Source organism: Rissa tridactyla, chromosome 2 (assembly GCF_028500815.1).
Source record: "Rissa tridactyla isolate bRisTri1 chromosome 2, bRisTri1.patW.cur.20221130, whole genome shotgun sequence".
NCBI lineage: Eukaryota > Metazoa > Chordata > Aves > Charadriiformes > Laridae > Rissa > Rissa tridactyla.
In genome coordinates, this window is record NC_071467.1 from 360,557 (window position 1) to 377,285 (window position 16,729).

A 16,729-nucleotide genomic window follows, 5' to 3' on the forward strand; every position below is an offset into this window, starting at 1 on the left:
ACCCCCCGGTGGGAGCATGGACAGGCACATCGCAATGGGGGCAAGGCTAGCGATGGGCATGGGGTCCATGCACATGGTTTTCTCTGTACACGCCAATTCTAGGAGTGCCTAACTGCACTGTTGTGATACTGAGCTCAAGCTTCATGTGCAGGGTCAAGCACAGGGCTCCCAGAATGGTCACACAGCTACTCAGTCACGGCCGGCTGAGACCTGCCTGCAAAACCATTAGTCACACCTGTACTGAGGGGGTTTGCAGGTGAGACTGATCCCTTCAACTCAAGTAGTAGCCTAGTCACAAGGCCACCATCCCTCATTGAGGGTGGTGGAGACATGGGCCTCCTGAAGCACGATGCAGCCCCCGGAGCAGTCAGCATCGCGGAGCTGAACCTCGCTGCAGCAGCTTCCAGCAGGTTCCCCGCTCCCGAGGTCAGATCCTGACAGCAGGATCCATGTCTGGGATGTCCTGGGGAAGTTCTGCTCCTGCTCCGTCCCTCGCCAAGATGCCATCTCCCTACAGCAGAGAGCCTCTGGGTAGCTCAGGGAGCAACCATACATCCTTGCTGTGCCTTCTGAGAGCAGAGACCCACGCTGTGCCAGCGGGCACAGAGCTACCCACTTCACCTGGGACACCCGGCACTGCCCCCAGGGAACCTACCCTGGCATTCATGGCCTTGTGGTTTTTCTTGGTTTTCTTCAGGAACTGTTTCAGGCTCCCCGAGGACACATACTCTGTGATGAAGATGACCTGGGAGGGAAGAGAGGCGTCACCTTCCCAGCCTCTCTGCACCAGCCAGCAGCTCACCACCAGCGCTGGGGTCCCCTGGCATCCCTCCCCCAGCCTCGGGACCCCCCAGACACTTTGTCTCTCCGCGCGTTCCCTACCCGCGCCTTCAAGTCTTTCACATCCAGCCAGTATTTGTGAAGCTTTACGATGTTGGGGTGATCCACGAGCACCAGCTGCTCAAACATGGTCTTGATCTTCTCCTGCAGGCAGAGAGAGGACATGTGAGGTGGCAGGTCCTGGGACGTGGCAGGACACCTCAAGGGAGGCAAGGGGACCTGGGGCTGGGGAGCAGGTTGTGCCCCCCGGTCACAGGGAAAGCTGGTTTTGGGGTACAGAGGACACATGGAGCTGTCTTTGAGAGAGAAGCCAGGGGAAAGCGCGATGCCAGGCAGACAGGAGCAGGCTGTGATTAGCACTGCTGATCGAGGTGTGCCCAGAAGCAGCGGGGACCGACGCTGCTGGCACGAAGGTGGGATGGGTGGTCTCAGGGGAGGTGGGCACGGTCCCGCCGGGGAGGGACAGCTCACCTCGTGTGCTTTAAAGGCCTTCTTGTCAGTGAAGAGCAGCTCGTTCCACACCACCTCCACGCCCTCCTCGGTGTCCATGGCGAGGAAGGTGCTCTGGATGCCCGGCATGTTCCCCTGATTCACCTGTGAGATGCGGGAAGGCGTGAGACAGCCCGGCCACAGCCCAGCCCACGGCTCCGGGCCCTGTGAGAATGAATGTGCTGCGTGGACAGTCTCTGCTCCCACTCCTGTGGAGGACTCCAGCCTGCAGGAGACCCTGGCCAGGACACAGCGAGTGGGGCAAACCCCCGTGCCGCTGCCTGTCCTGCCCTGCCCTCAGGACCTGCCTGCTCGGGAGCACGGGCATCGCAGCAGCCGGCACCGGTGCCGTTTCTCCAGGAGGTGATGGCACAGGAGAGACCCAGCGATTCCGAGCGGTTCCCGTGCCAGCCCCTCTTGGCTCTTCTAGCCCAGTGAGAAGCTGGCGGTGACAAACACTGTCCGGCCCCGGTCCGGCACAGGGATGGGGACCCCCACGTCCCAGCAACCCACACCCGCGGCTGATGGTCACACTCACGTTGGACAGGGCAAATCAGAAGGTCCAGCCAAACCAAAGCCATAACATCATGTCTTTCAACATCCCGAGGAGACTGGGGGCAACCTCCCCCATGCTCTGGGGTCTGTCTGACAACTCATAGAATCATAGAATTATAGAACGGTTCGGGTTTGAAGGGACCTTAAAGATCATCTAGTTCCAACCCCCAAGTTCCCATCCCAGAGGTCACAGAGCTGCGCCCCACGGAGAGCAGCTCTGCAGACATCACCTCCGCAGGCCGCCTCCCGCAGGGACCCAGCCGTGACACCCCTGTCCCCGTGCTGGCTCTCTGCCGACCCTGTCACCGGTCCCCAGGCCAGCCAGGGCCGCCAGGTCCCGTCTCCAGCCCAGGAAAAATCTGCTCAAAAGGCGCCTGGTTCTGATGGGGGCTCAGCAGCACGGAGACGCCCCCAGCCCAGGTCCTGCCTCCTGGGAGCGGCGCCTGCGGCACCCTGGGCAGCCACTGCTCTCGCAATGGCATCGCCGCGCAGGAGCGGGGCTGCAGCCTCCAGTCTTCCCCTGCCCTCCTCCGGCACCCGGCAGGCCGCCCGGGACCGGGACCAGGATGGTGATAGGGCTGTCCCCTGCCTTGGCAGCTCAGGCAGAGGCTCCTGTCCGCCGTGCGGCAGCTTGGGCCGACAGATGAAAAGGAGGATTGTTCTGCCGCCCGGGGCTGGGATGTGGCGTCCCGCGGCCGGGCCGGCAGCGGCTCGGGGCAGCTGTGGGCGCAGGCGCGGGCATGCAGCACCCCCAGCTCATTAGCGGGGGACAGATGGGCAGCTCGTGGCCCAGTTCCTGCTGCGGACACACAAAGCACCTCTGTTACTTGTTCTCCACGCTCACAGGCTCCACGTGCTTCGCACAAAGCCCAGCACGGCCAGCCAGCGACGCGGCCGGCCGGCCTCGCTGACCACGCCTTTCCCAGCGAGTCCCAGCAGCCTCCCAGCGCTGCCAGCACAAACATCCAGCCCAGGAGATCCCATGGGAGCCACTGCCAGGGAGACGGCTCAGCCCTAACCCAGGTACCCCACAGCAGGACCGTCCCACCAGCCGCCGTGAACCCCAAGCCATGGTCCTCCTGGAGGTGCTACAGGTGGAAAGGAAGGGTGGGCTGGGACAGGAGGGTCCGCCTGGCCACGGGGAGCAGAGAGCCTCGTCGGGAGCTCCGGCAGCCGGCAGGTTGTGGTGGAGGCTGTGGCGGGAGGGAGGGCGGTCAGGGGCAAGCGCCCGGGCACCAGGAGGGTCCGCTGGTCACACAGAGCTCTGTGAAGCTCCTCTTCCAGCTCTCCCCAAAAATGCTGCTGGAAAATCAGCTCGTGGTCTTGAGAAATATCCTGTCCTGAAACCAGTGAGTGGGCACAAGGGCAAGACCAAGGAGTCAAAGGGAGAAGATGGACCTGAACACCCTTTCGTTTGCCACAAGGACACGTGGGAGCAACAGAGCTCTGCACAGAGGTTACCAGTGCCTGTCTCAAAGGCACAGCTGGGGCCAAAAACCTCAGGTGCCACCTCCTCGTCACGAGGCCACGACGTTCCTGCATGCAGAGATCAAGCCTGCAGCAGGCCCTAATCTGCAGGGTGTCCTGGTTTGAGGCCACCGCAGCCCGTGCCTCCCATGCCCATGCCGGGATGAACCGGGTGCCTGGCAGTCCCCTCCCGACCCTGGGCTGGCAATGCCACCTCCCGCTCGCTCAGTGCTCGGTGTGAGAACAGCCAGGCTGAATGCGACCAGCTGCCTGTCTGAGAGTGACCCACAGCAGAATCATAGCATGGCCCAGGTTGGAAGGGATCTTTCAGATCATGGAGTCCAACCATCAACCTAACACTGACAAAACCATCACTAAACTATAGCACTAAGCACTACGTCGACCCGTCTTTTAAATCCCTCCAGGGATGGTGCCTCAACCACTGCCCTGGGCAGCCTCTTCTAATGTTTGATAATGCTTTCAGTGTAAAAATTTTTCCTCATATCCATCCTAAGCCTCCCCTGGCACAACTGGAGGCCATTCCCTCTTGTCCCATGGCCTGTTCCTTGGGAGAAGAGCCCGACACCCCCTGGCTGCCCCCTCCTTTCAGGGAGCTGCAGAGAGCGAGAAGGTCTCCCCTCGGCCCCCTTTTCTCCAGGCTGAACACCCCCAGCTCCCTCAGACGCTCCTCACAAGACTCCTGCTCCAGACCCCTCACCAGCTCCGTTGCCCTTCTCTGGACACGCTCCAGCACCTCAATGTCTTTCTTGTCATGAAGGGCCCAAAACTGGACACAGCACTCAAGGTGGGGCCTCACCAGTCCTGAGTACAGGGGGACCATCACTTCCCTAGTCCTGCTGGCCACACTGTTCCTGATACGGGCCAGGATGCTACTGGCCTTCTTGGCCACCTGGGCACACTGCTGGCTCATATTCAGCCGGCTGTTGACCAATACCCCCAGGTCCTTTTCCACCGGGCAGCTCTCCAGCCGCTCTGTGCCCAGCCTGTAGCGTTCATGGGGTTGTTGTGACCCAAGGAGTCTGGTGTCATCCCTTCACCACAGCCTCCCACCTTTGAACAACCCGCTCTCGGAGCCCAAAGTGGCATCCTGGTCCTTAATGCTCCGGACACTGGATCTGTTTGTATCTGGGAGGCTCTGGTATGCGGTGAGGAGCATCAGGCAGGCCTACAGGGGATGAAATGTTCCCTGTTCCGTGCAGACGCGAACGTGCTCAGTCTTGTGCTGAATGACAATAAAACTGATACTGAACAGCTGCCTCGCGCACTGAGCTCTGAGACTGCGTAAATAAATAAAAGCTGTATTATAATCCCAGAGGTGACTGGGGACAAAAGGAACTGGCCCCAGGTCACCTTGATTATCTCACGTCATGCCTTTCAGGGGTTCCTGGCACCTCCGTGTGCTGCAAATGGTGCGGCCACCACATGAAAAAGGCAAAACTCCAGAGCCGGACTGGGCGAACTCCCTGCTCAGGCTCTTCCAGAAAGCCCTTGGCAGGAGCTGAGGCCAGCCTGGAGAGATCACTGGGGATGAGTATGCCAAGGTTTACAAAAGATCGGATTGCATCTTACAATAAATCGCTCCCTTTTGAGCTTTTCACGTCAGCAGAGTGAAACAGCCCACAGAAAAGGGCTTAGTGATATGGTTCTGGGGCCTTAGGCGAGCTGCTGTTAAACTGGGAACGCAACGGCATTTAGACCCAATCTGGAGAAGAAGATAAGGACAAGGTATCTTGCTACCTTTCTCAGGTCACTCGAGGAGACTGGGGAAAAAGCACAGCCATGGCCCCCGGAGGAGAGGACACTCTGCCAGTCCTCTGCCTGTCCCCAAAAACCCACACTCGTGTCCTCAGGACAATATGTGCTGGTGCCGTCCCTCGGCAGGGACATCCCGCTGCTTTCCTGTGCCCTCTGGAGCACGTCTCCATACCATCTGGACCAGCACACCCTGGCCACCCCTGGGACACTGAGGACAGAGCAGTCCCAGAGGCCACCTCTGCCAGTGACCCCACTCCCAGGACCTTGGTGCAGGAGTGGGACTGGGGCAGGCAGCTTCTGGGCGAAGGAAGCCATCCAACCCCAGCAGAGCCCAGGTCCCACCGGCCCCAGGCACCCTCCCGTGCCCAAACAGCCATCTCACACCCTCAACCCCCAGCACAGATGTGTTTCTCCTGCCCCAGCTCTGCCCTCCTGCCCCTCAGAGAAGCACCCAGTAGGCTCCGACCCAATGGGCAGCCCCTCCGCGAGGGAGGCCGGTTACTGCCTGCAGGTACTTCACCCAAAGCATACAATGGTTTGGGCTGGAAGGGACCTTAAAGCCTATCGAGTCCCTGCACAGGCAGGGACACCTCCCACCAGCCCAGGTTGCTCCGAGCCCCGTCCAACCTGGCCTTGAACCCCTCCAGGGATGGGGCAGCCACAGCTTCTCTGGGCAACCTGGGCCAGGGGCTCACCACCCTCACAGCAAACAATTTCTTCCTCAGATCTCATCTCAATCTCCCCTCTTCCAGTGTAAAACCATTCTCCCTCATCCTATCGCCCCACTCCCCGATCCAGAGTCCCTCCCTAACTTTCCTGAAGCCCCCAACTCTCTCAGCCTGTCTTCATAATTCACAAAGTTTGGCACAAGTTTACTGCTGTCTCCAAGGCAGCCGAGCAGGCAAAGCCTCAGCCCTCGGCTGTGCCATCGCCCAAGGGACATGGTGGATGGCCAGAGGTAGGGTGCCAGGCTGCGGGGAGGGTGGTGGGACGGCCACCTTCACCCCCGATAACTGCAGGGTCCCATTGCCCCTACCAGGCTGTCAGTGCCAGGGGTGAGAGGCAAAGCAGCAGCAGGGAAGGGGAGGGAAATGGCACGTTTCCTTCTTACACCCTGAGCCCAGGCATTGCCGTCGCAGAACCATCCTGAAAAAGACTGTAGTAACACAAACGCAGAGTTAAAGAGGCCACCAGGAGACACCTGACCAGGCTGGAGGGCACACCAGGAGGCTGACACACAGCCTGTGCGCATCCCAAGGCTGGAAGGAAGAGGACCAAACCTCTTTGGGGATTTCCTGGACCGGTGCTGAGCCAGAGACCAGGGGAAAGATGAAGTTTTGTGAATCAAAGGCCCATGAACGGGCACGACAGCAAAGCAGCTGCCAGCGCTCTGTACATGTGCCCTGTCCATAGCGGCGCTGAGCTGCGTTCAGCTCCGGAGCTGCTGCCCAGAGATGCTCTCAGGGGTTCAGCCCCGCAGGACGGAGCCCTTCCCCACCCACCGCAGCTGGCAGCAGCCCCCCAAATCCCCATGGCCCCACCATTTGCCCATGGGCTGCTGAGTCGTCCCTGGTGCAGCAGCCACCACGCCGGGTGCCACAGGCGGCCCTGGGGACAGAAGGCCAGGAGGTAAGAAACATCACCATCTGGAGGACACAGGGCAAACGGCCAAAAAGACCCCCAACAGGAGAGCCAAGCACGAAGGAGGAGCGGTTACCTGGATTACAGAGAACCGGGCTCTCCAGGCTCACTGAGACCAGCTGTGCTGTGCTGGCAAAAGCACCAGGACCCACCTGGTCGTACGGTGACGGCAGACATGTGTTGATGCCAAAGGGGACAGCCCTGTGAGCCTGTGTCAGGGAGCAGAAAGCCCTGGCTGCCGGTAACGAGAGGAGAGCTATCAGGATGTGAAGATGGTGATGCTCACTGCATTTACCTGACTCCTCGTGACGCCGTGACGTTGTGCCTTTTGGCGCTGGGAACTGGCAGGATTTGCCAGGGCCACCAGGCTGAGCAGGGAACACAGTGTGCCTGGGAGGGCACTTTCGCAGAGTAAATCCCAACCCGGCCCTCCGCTCCAGGATCTCATAAGCCTGGGCGACAGCGAAGGCTGTGTCTGGGCTTCTCAAGGGACTTCTGTTCAGGTCACAGTCAGGAAGGAGGCGCTGAGGCACAGGGACACACCTTGGGCAGCAGAAACCATCCTCTCAGGGCATGTGTGCCAGCAGCAGGGACAGAGGACCGTGTCTCTGCAGGGCCCCCTCTCCAGCCCGCTGCCCCATGCCAGACCCCCCCTTGCCTTCTCCAAACTACGTGTTCCCTGGCCCCGACAGACCCTGCACTCCCCCTCCACCACCCCATGCCGTGGCCCCATGCAGGGCAGGGGTGACTGTTGCAACACGGAAATAATTTTTTAAAATATGTAAAAAAAAAAACCCAACAACAAAAAACAAACAAACACACAAACAAAGGTAAGAGAGGTGAGGGGCAAGGCCTGGCTCCGATGCCTCTGCTGCTTCCTTCAGCTCACCGAGGGACGGGGACAACTGATCACCGCTGTGCCGAGGGGCAGACGCAGGAGCAGGTCCTGCAGGAGCGGCAGCACACGGGCACCGGGCACCCAGGGGACTAATCCACGGTCCCGCTGTGGTCTCTGGGTGTGGAGCCGATGCATCCCACTGCTGAGCCCTCCCAGCCCTCTGCCTCCAGGGCCCCGTTTCAAGCACCAGACCTGCCACTTTGTCCCCAGGGAGGAGGCCGGGGACAGTGGCAGCAGCCCTGAGCAATTACGGAGCGATCTGCTCCCGAGCCTGGCTGTGCTGCTGGCTCAGTTTCACACCACGGCAGGGACGCCAAAGGCTGTGACAGAAGTGCTATCTGGGTGACATCCACCCAGCCTGCTACCTGCAGCCCACGGCAAAACAACCGGCCGAGCCTACGACGTCCTGTGGCCCTGCAGGAGCAGGACGAGGCATCTGCGGTGCCAGATAAACCTGTTCTCTCTGTGCGATCCTGTTACACAATTAGCAGGTGAAGGGAACACACGAGACGGAAAATATTTTGATTCCAGTGAAGCATTTGATCCTACCTCTCACAAAAACACGTTCTCAGCACTAACTCAGAGCAGCGTGGGCACAGGGCTCACACACTACCAGCTGGAGAGACCCGGCCGAGCAGGGACAGTGGTGTGACGCTCTACAGAGCTGGGGGGCAACGGGGCGAGCTCTGCTGCGGTTGTTCAGCCTGGAGAACAGGAGGCTCTGGGGAGACCTTAGAGCCCCTTCCAGTACCTGAAGGGGGCCTACAGGAAAGCTGGGGAGGGGCGGTTTGCAAGGGCACATAGCCATAGGACAAGGGGCAATGGTTTTAAACTAGAGCAGGGCAGGTTTAGATCAGACATTAGGAAGGAGTTCTTTACACTGAGGGTGGTGAGACACTGGAACAGGTTGCCCAGAGAGGGGGTGGAGGCCCCATCCCTGGAGACATTCAAGGCCAGGCTGGATGAGGCTCTGAGCGACCTGATCTAGTTGAAGATGTCCCTGCTCACTGCAGGGGGGTTGGACTAGATGGCCTTTAGCGGTCCCTTCCAACCCAACACATCCTATGATTAACACCAGTGCCACCATGGTAGAGGGGAACAGCACTCATCTGGACCGTGCTGGAGGAGCAGTGAGCCCCAGAGAGAATGAGAAGAGCTGTGGGCAGAAAGAAGTGGCATTCAGCCATCAACCAGGAATTTCAATTCAGCCATCAACCAGCACTGGGAGTACTGCGTCCAGCTTTGGAGTCCCCAACATCAGGAGGACACGGACCTGTTGGAGTGGGGCCAGAGGAGGCCACGGAGACGATCAGAGGGCTGGAGCCCCTCTGCTGTGAGGACAGGCTGAGAGAGCTGGGGGGGTTCAGCCTGGAGAAGAGAAGGCTCCGGGGAGACCTTATGGCAGCCCTTCAGTCCCTAAAGGGGACCTACAGGAGAGATGGGGAGGGACTCATTATGAGGGGGAACGGTTTTCCACTGAAAGAGGGGAGACTGAGATGAGATATTGGGAAGAAATTCTTTGCTATGAGGGTGGTGAGTCCCTGGCCCAGGTTGCCCAGAGAAGCTGTGGCTGCCCCATCCCTGGAGGGGTTCAAGGCCAGGTTGGACGGGGCTCGGAGCAACCTGGGCTGGTGGGAGGTGTCCCTGCCCAGGGCAGGGGGTGGCACTGGGTGGGCTTTAAGGTCCCTTCCAACCCAAACCATTCTGTGGTTCTATAATTCTATGAAAAACCCCCAGGTGCCCAGCTGCGCTGCCGGCCGGGGAGACCCGGGAAGGGAAACACTCGCAGGCAACACAGTGGGATGTGCAGAGCTCGCCTGTCCTGGGGCACCCGCTTCACCCAGCCCTCTTCCATGAGCTCTCCCGATCCATCCCCAGGACATCCCCTGCCTGTCAGCAATGGCCGGGAGGTGGTTGTTGATACCTGTAGAGAGGGAGAGGGAGCAGGACCCGGCACAGGCCTCCTCAGGGATGCAGCCACTGGTCGACCTGTCCCCTCCGCCCGTGGGAGGGAGGGCTGGAATCTTTCCTTTCTCTCCATACTCGTGGTTGCCCTTCCCTCTTGCCCAGCAGCTGCCAGAGCAAACACTGTGATCCCTGTTCTCCTTCCACTGCTGAGAAAAAGGGACAGAGGAGTATTTTTCCACTGCCCAGATAAGAGCCAGGAGAGATCCTGCATGCCGAAGGCAATACAGGCGTTGTTATTTCATAGAATGGTTTGGGTGGGAAGGGACCTTAAAGATTCTCATTTTCCAACCCCCCTGCCCTGAGCAGGGACACCTCCCACCAGCCAAGGCTGCTCCGAGCCCCCTCCAACTTGGCCTTGAACCCCTCCAGGGATGGGGCAGCCACAGCTTCTCTGGGCAACCTGGGCCAGGGGCTCACCACCCTCACAGCAAACAATGTCTGCCTCACATCTCATCCCAATCTCCCCTCTTCCAGTGGAAAACCCTTCCCCCTCGTCCCGTGGCTCCCCTCCCTGCTCCAGAGTCCCTCCCCAGCTTTCCTGGAGCCCCTTGAGGGACTGGCAGGGGCTGGAAGGTCTCCCCGGAGCCTTCTCTTCTGCAGGCTGAACCCCCCCAGCTCTCTCAGCCTGTCCTCCCAGCAGAGGGGCTCCAGCCCTCCCGGCATCTCCGGGGCCTCCTCCGGCCCTGCTCCGACACCTCCGTGTCCTCCCTCCCGATGTCCCCGGGGCTGGAGGCAGCACTGCAGGGGGGTCTCCCCGAGCGGAGCAGAGGGGCAGAATCCCCCCCTCGCCCCCCTGCCCACGCTGCTGGGGATGCAGCCCAGGCTGAGGGGGGTTTCTGTGCTGCCAGCGCATGTTGCTGGCTCGTGTTGAGCTTCTCACCCACCGCTGCTGTGGGCCGCCAGTGCCCACCAGTCTGAACTGGGGACCAGCACCCAGGGACAGGCTTTGCAGGGCTCCGCCAGAAAGCAAGGGGCCGCCTTGGCTGGTCATCCAGGGCCAGCTGGAAAACACCAAACAGCAGCTTTTCACAAGTCAGACCGGTCACCAGCAAGAATTACCCCTTTTCAGAATTTGGTGCGATTTACCCCATTGACTGGGTGGGCAGGGGGTTTGCCCTCCTACTGCCTTGGCACGGAGCGAGCCCACCCTGAACAGAGAAGCTGAACGAAAGCAACAAAACCACCTTGCTGACCAGGGTCTGATTGCTACGGGGAAATGCAAACCCCTGCCCTGCACGTGTGTACTGCCAAACGCCAACTCGTCCAATGGCAGATCCGACCAACATGCGCTTTGATCATCTTCTGATCCCTTTTATAACACGACCGTGGGATGCCTCCCTTGTCCCAGAAGTGAAATAGAAAAGCCTCTGGGACTGCGCGCGTTCTCTGGTTACATCAGAGAAAAAGGAGAAAGGAGACGAGGGACACAAAAGGTGTACAAGCCTGCAAGACTCATATACAACGTCTGGCCGCTGTCAACAAAAATACCTGCTGGGAAAACCAATGAAAGGGCAAAAAAAGCCTGGTTAAAAACAGGAAAGGGAACAAAACATAGAGAATGCCGGTAATTGTAACACTTGTCTTTGGTGTCTGGTTTGGAGGGGGCACAGAAGGGGCCGCTGGGATGCCTCTGGGACGCGGTGGAGAAGACGGAGCAGGCAGGTAGTGCCGCAGGAGCACCCCAAGCACCCCGTGAGCACCGGGTTCTGCAAATAGAAAGGCATTCTCGCAGAGAATCTGAATGAATAAAAGAGCGTGTTACCGCATGAAAAAAGGACAAGTTTCTGCACTAACCTTTACGGCTGGGCTGACGTCAGCTCCCTCCCTGGCACCGAGAACAAGGCAGGGGATTGTTGTGACCGGGTAAGATCGTGAAGGATTAAAGGCTCCTTGAAACGGAGAAAGCAGCACGGGGAAAGCGGACCTGAAGCAAAAGCAAAACAGCCATCGCCCACACGAACTAGGAGGGTGAGGAGGAGGATGCTAAATCCATCCTGCAAAGTCCTGCTTGTTGCCAGACCCACAGAATACACGCCGAGAAGAGGACCTCGCTATCTGCCCCCAGCAGAGCTTATCTACCCATGAGTTACGCCACCTCAGTTCAAACAATTTTGTCTTGCTTTTACAAAAATCCGCAATTAAAACCACCTGGGGTGCCCCTGCTCCTGTTCGGAGCCCAGAGCAAAGCTTCATGACACCAACCTGCCTGATGAGCTGAGGTCAGCGGGTTCATGAGTAAACTCATCCGGGAAAGTTAAATAACAGCAAACAAAAGCCGTAAAACCAGTGTGGGGCAGGGAAAAAAAAAATAAATAGATGGCATGAAAAGAAAGAGCTAAGTCCTTCAGCTGATCCCCTCTGCTCTGGAAAAGCACTTCACAACAAAACACACTTCAAGTCCTGGTCTCCTGGGAGGGCTGGCAACAAAGCAGCTTTTAAAAATAACTCTGGTGGCAAATATTAAATAGTTGGATGCTTTCCAAATAATCTGTCACAGAACTGGTTATCCCCACTGCAAACTGCAAACATAATTAATACCCAAAAATTGGGAACACCCTTGCACCTCAGTGTATTCAAATGCTTGGATTATTTTTCCATATTTTGTTTTCATTTTCTGATCCGTGGAAACCTATAGCAACACTTCAAGATCTCCCCCTCTTGCAGATTTTTTGAATACCACTTTATTTTTCTGTAAATTCTGCTTTGGCACTTCTTCTCTTTCTTTCTATTATTGTTTCCCTTTTTCCTTTCTTTCACTCTGCTGGTTTTAGGAGTTTAAAGCTCATAGTTCAAGGCCTCTGTATCTCTACACATTCAGTCATTAACCCTTTAATTAAACAAGGTGACCAAAAAGGGGAGCAATGGGCTATTCCAAGCGAAAAGCAACCAGTGCTGTTCTAGCTGCCGGCAGCCGTCTATGTGTATTATTATCTATTAATTATTATCTATTATTATCTATTATCCATTATTATCTACTATTATCCATTATTATCTATTATTATATATTAATGCAGTGGTACCAGTGCTTGCCAACAGCAGAGCCAACAAACAGCTACTGCTCATAACAGTCCCCTCTCCAAATGGATAAAGGGTCTGTAAAAGCGAAGCAACGTGGATAAAACCAGTTTGATCTTAGTAACAAGGTGCTGGGGTTCATTCAGGAAACTGTATTCGGACGAGGAAAGCTGCAAAACTTTTAACATGAGCAGTAACCCAAGTTTCTTCTCCCTTGCTACTTTTATCCACAGGGTGGATGGAAAAAGTAAATGAAGTCATCAAACCAACGCCAAAAAAAAAGCCTATCTTCCTAAATGGAAAAGTCTGCAGCAGCAGCGGCATTCTTCTGCTGCACTTTCCCTCCGATCGCAGGGGGAGAGGGGCAGGACAAGGGTTGTGCTGGCGCTGAACGTGAAGCCACCCAAGGATTCACATGACTCTTTCTCCACATACCTTGCGGAGATACTGTAAGTGCTTTTATTTCCCAAACTGTTTGTGGAAATCTGTTGACTTCGTATCCAACGTGAACAAACACATCATAATCAGGCAAAGGAAGTTGTGCAGGGAAATGTTTTCTCCTGCGGTGGGCACAGCCAGACCCAGCACAGCATTAAGATCACGGCACGTTTCAGCTGTTGGGTCCGTACCTGAAACGCGCTGTAACGATGCACAGCAGGGTCGTGAGCTGTATGTTCTCCCGGTACAGCTGGAGTACGGCCACAATGGCCACGTGTAAAACCAAAGGTACGGAGTCTGGAGAAGAGAAGGCTGCGGGGAGACCTTCCAGCCCCTTCCACAGAATGGTTCGGGTTGGAAGGGACCTTAAAGATCACCTGGTTCCACACCCCCTACCCTGGGCAGGGACACCTCCCACTAGACCAAGGTGCTCAAAGCCCCATCCAGCCTGGCCTTGAACACTTCCAGTCCCTAAAGGAGCTCCAGGAAAGCTGGGGAGGGACTCTGGAGCAGGGAGGGGAGCCATGGGATGAGGGGGAAGGGTTTTACGCTGGAAGAGGGGAGATTGAGATGAGATCTGAGGCAGAAACTCTTGGCTGTGAGGGTGGTGAGCCCCTGGCCCAGGTTGCCCAGAGAAGCTGTGGCTGCCCCATCCCTGGAGGGGCTCAAGGCCAGGTTGGAGGGGGCTTGGAGCAACCTGGGCTGGTGGGAGGTGTCCCTGCCCAGAGCAGGGGATTGGAACGAGATGATCTTCAAGGTCCCTTCCCACCCAAACCGTTTCATGGTTCTAAGTCACCACTAGGTCAAAACAGACGGGGATTGTTCAAATGAGAAATGACCTCCAAGCCATTTCTTCGCCAAGGACAACGAGGGGTTTCAGGCTGTTTTGGTGTGTCACAGACTAACACACATCATCCAAGAGCTGTGTGAGAAAACATAACACAGCTACAGGTCAGATGGGATTAAATTACAGGGCCTTATCCAGTACGGACACCAAATGTTTCCACCACACTGCAGAGGTCATTTTAAGTCTATAGGTCTAACTGCTGGAGCATCAGGGTATTCTCAGCTAAAAAACTAGTTTCCGCACAGCCTTCCTCCCCTCCTGAGCAGCCCCGCAGAGACACCCTGGCAGAGAGACCACAGGAGAGGCAGGGTCTGTCTGTCCATCCGCTGTGCCAGTACCATTACCCCACGCCTCGCTGGCGGCATGGAGGACACACCGCATCGCCCATGCCAGCAGCTGGAGCATGGTCAGATGGAAGGCACAGCAGACAGAGGGATAGATTACGATGGAGCCAGCAGAGCCCGTCCCAAAAAAGACAAATGAAACAACAGGAGATAAAGATACAGCTGTCTGACACCTCGGATGTGCCACACAGGTGGGATCTGTGACTCTGGGAGCACCAAGGACAAGCAGGGGAAGAAGTCACAGGATTTCGAATGCAGTGTCAGGTCCTGGCTCTTACCACACAGCATGGAGACGGTAGTACAAGGCTCAGGTGCCAGCCACGCCGCACGTACACCCCGCTGCAAGGCCCTGATGCGGAGAAGATGCGTTGCAGAGGTGGTCAGGTAGTAGGAACAGGAGATCAAAGGGTGACATGCGGGTGTGGAAGTACCAGAAAGCACAGAGGGACAGAAGAAGGGCAGGTGCTGATGGCACCGACATTAGCAGGTCATCAAGATCCCAGACTGGGAAAACAGGGGACAGCCCAAACCGGGCAGCCTGACGCCAGGCTAGAGCAGGATGGACGACAGACACGTTGTTAACAGGTGATGGTGGGAAGATAAAGAACAGGACTGGCCTTGCACGGGCCTTTCACCCTTCAGAAGCTGACCGTGCCTGTGATCGCCTCTCAGCGCTGTCCCACCCATGCCTGGGGCCAGGATTCACCCACCCACGCTGGTCCCTGTTCTTGGGTGCCCTGAGAGAGGCCGGGAGACCCGGGCCCCGCTGTCAGGGGAGAGGGACATTGCACCGACACGGGGCTGCGTCTGGGCGAGAGAGAGCCGGGGGGTGACGGGAGCTGTGCAGAACCCTGGCGGACAGGCTGCAGAAGGGAAGATAAGCTGAGATGGTCCAAACCCCTTCCCTGGAGAGGGGGAATCAGGTTCTCCAGCCCTGGAGGCAGCGGCGCAGGGCGGCGAGTCCCCATTCCTGCAGGAGCTGCCAGCCACCGGCCCGTGGTTACCAGCCTGTCACCTGCACCGTGCCACCAGACACAGCCCAAAGACGAGCCCAGAAAAGGCCTCCAGCACTGGGTTCGGGCATCGGTGCCCTCTGCTGAGGGCTGCAGGCCCAGGGCTGCCCCGCTCCCCAGGGCGCAGCACGGCTCCCGCACCGGGACACCCCGCACCGGGGCACGGCGACCCTGGGTCCCCGCATCGGGACTCCCCGCACCGGGGCATGGCCCGGCTTCCCGCACCAGGGGACAATAAGCCTGGCTCCCGCACTGGGCAGCCCGCACCAGGGAACGGCACGGCTTCCCGCACCGGGCCACAGAGAGCCTGGCTCCTCATGCTAGGCCACGGTGACACCCCGCACCAGGACACCCCGCACCGGGGCACAGCCAGCCCGGCAGCCCCCACCGGGACACAGCCCGCACCGGGGCACGGCGAGCCCGACTTCCCGCACCGGGACACGGCCCGCACCGGGACACGGCACAGCTTCCCGCACCGAGGCGCCCCGCACCGGGGCACAGCCCAGCTCCCGCACCGGTACTGCCCGCGCCGGGGCACCCCTCCGCATCGGCCTCCGCCCGCCGCCATCGCCCCCGCGGCGGGCACCGGCGGCTCCCCCGGGCCGGGGTCCGCGCTGGGTGCCCCGCACCGCCCGGCGCCCACCTGCTCGCGGCGCTTCTGCCAGCGCCCGCAGGGGCTCTCCTCCAGGATCTCGCTCTCCTCCTCGCTCTCCTCCTCCTTCTCCTGCGACAGACGCGCGTCCGGCTCCGGCACCGCCATCGCCGAGCCCAGCCGAGCCGAGCCGAACCGAACCGGATCCAGGCGAGCCCAACCGAGCCCGAGCGGGTGCAGGCGAGCCCAACCGAGCCGCTCCGAGCCCGAGCGGGTCCAGGCGAGCCCAACCGAGCCGCTCGCCGCGCCCCGCGCTCTGACAGCGCTGCGCGGGGCCGGCCCGGTCCCAGCCCGCCCCGCTCCGGACGTGCGGCCGCGCACGGCCCGCCCCACCCCGCCCTCCGGGACCACGCCCACCCCGGTGTCCCCCGTCGTCCCCCCCGCGACCCCGGTTCCGGGCCCCGACTCCCCCGGCCCCGCTCCCGGTGCTGTCCCGGCCGCCGGCCCCTCCCCGGCCCCTCCCGGCGGGACCCCCCCAGTCCCCGTCCCCGCATCCCCCGCCGTGCCGGGGATCCCCCCCCACCCCCGCCCCAGCTCGCTGCCGGTACCGGGGCTGCACCCCCCGGAGCACCGGGCCCCCGAGCCCACCCTGGCACCGCGCACCCGGACGCCGCGTCCCCGGCCCCAAGCGGGGGCTCGCACGGATGTCTCCGTTCCTTGGGAAACTTTCTGGCGTGTTTCACGTTTTTCTGCTCTTTCTGGCCGTCTCCGGTTTCTTTCAGCACGGTCATTATTTGTTCCACCCCACTTCCGTGTGAGCACAGGGGCCTGCCTGCGGCGTGGGAG

At 59.2% G+C, this 16,729-nt stretch overlaps 1 protein-coding gene across 5 annotated transcripts in view; it reads right to left on the reverse strand.

The window, feature by feature from the left end:
- The window catches only part of NRBP2 (nuclear receptor binding protein 2), a 29,474-nt gene extending 13,282 nt beyond the window's left edge, over positions 1 to 16,192 (reverse strand). For 4 of the 5 annotated variants that reach the window (XR_008464647.1, XR_008464648.1, XM_054189713.1 and 1 more), the window contains exons 1-7: positions 15,935 to 15,951; positions 14,557 to 14,627; positions 13,279 to 13,399; positions 11,429 to 11,558; positions 1,312 to 1,434; positions 883 to 984; positions 656 to 745 (exon numbers count right to left, since the gene is read on the reverse strand). Coding sequence is in view for 3 of the 5 variants with exons in the window: in XM_054189713.1 (XP_054045688.1) it covers positions 656 to 745; positions 883 to 984; positions 1,312 to 1,434; positions 11,429 to 11,558; positions 13,279 to 13,399; positions 14,557 to 14,566 (576 nt within the window). In the remaining 2 variants the exon portion in view is untranslated. Of the gene's footprint in view, positions 1 to 655; positions 746 to 882; positions 985 to 1,311; positions 1,435 to 11,428; positions 11,559 to 13,278; positions 13,400 to 14,556; positions 14,628 to 15,934 lie in introns of all 5 variants that reach the window. The other variant, XM_054189715.1, reaches the window with a different exon arrangement.
- Between the last annotated feature and the right edge of the window lie 537 nt (positions 16,193 to 16,729).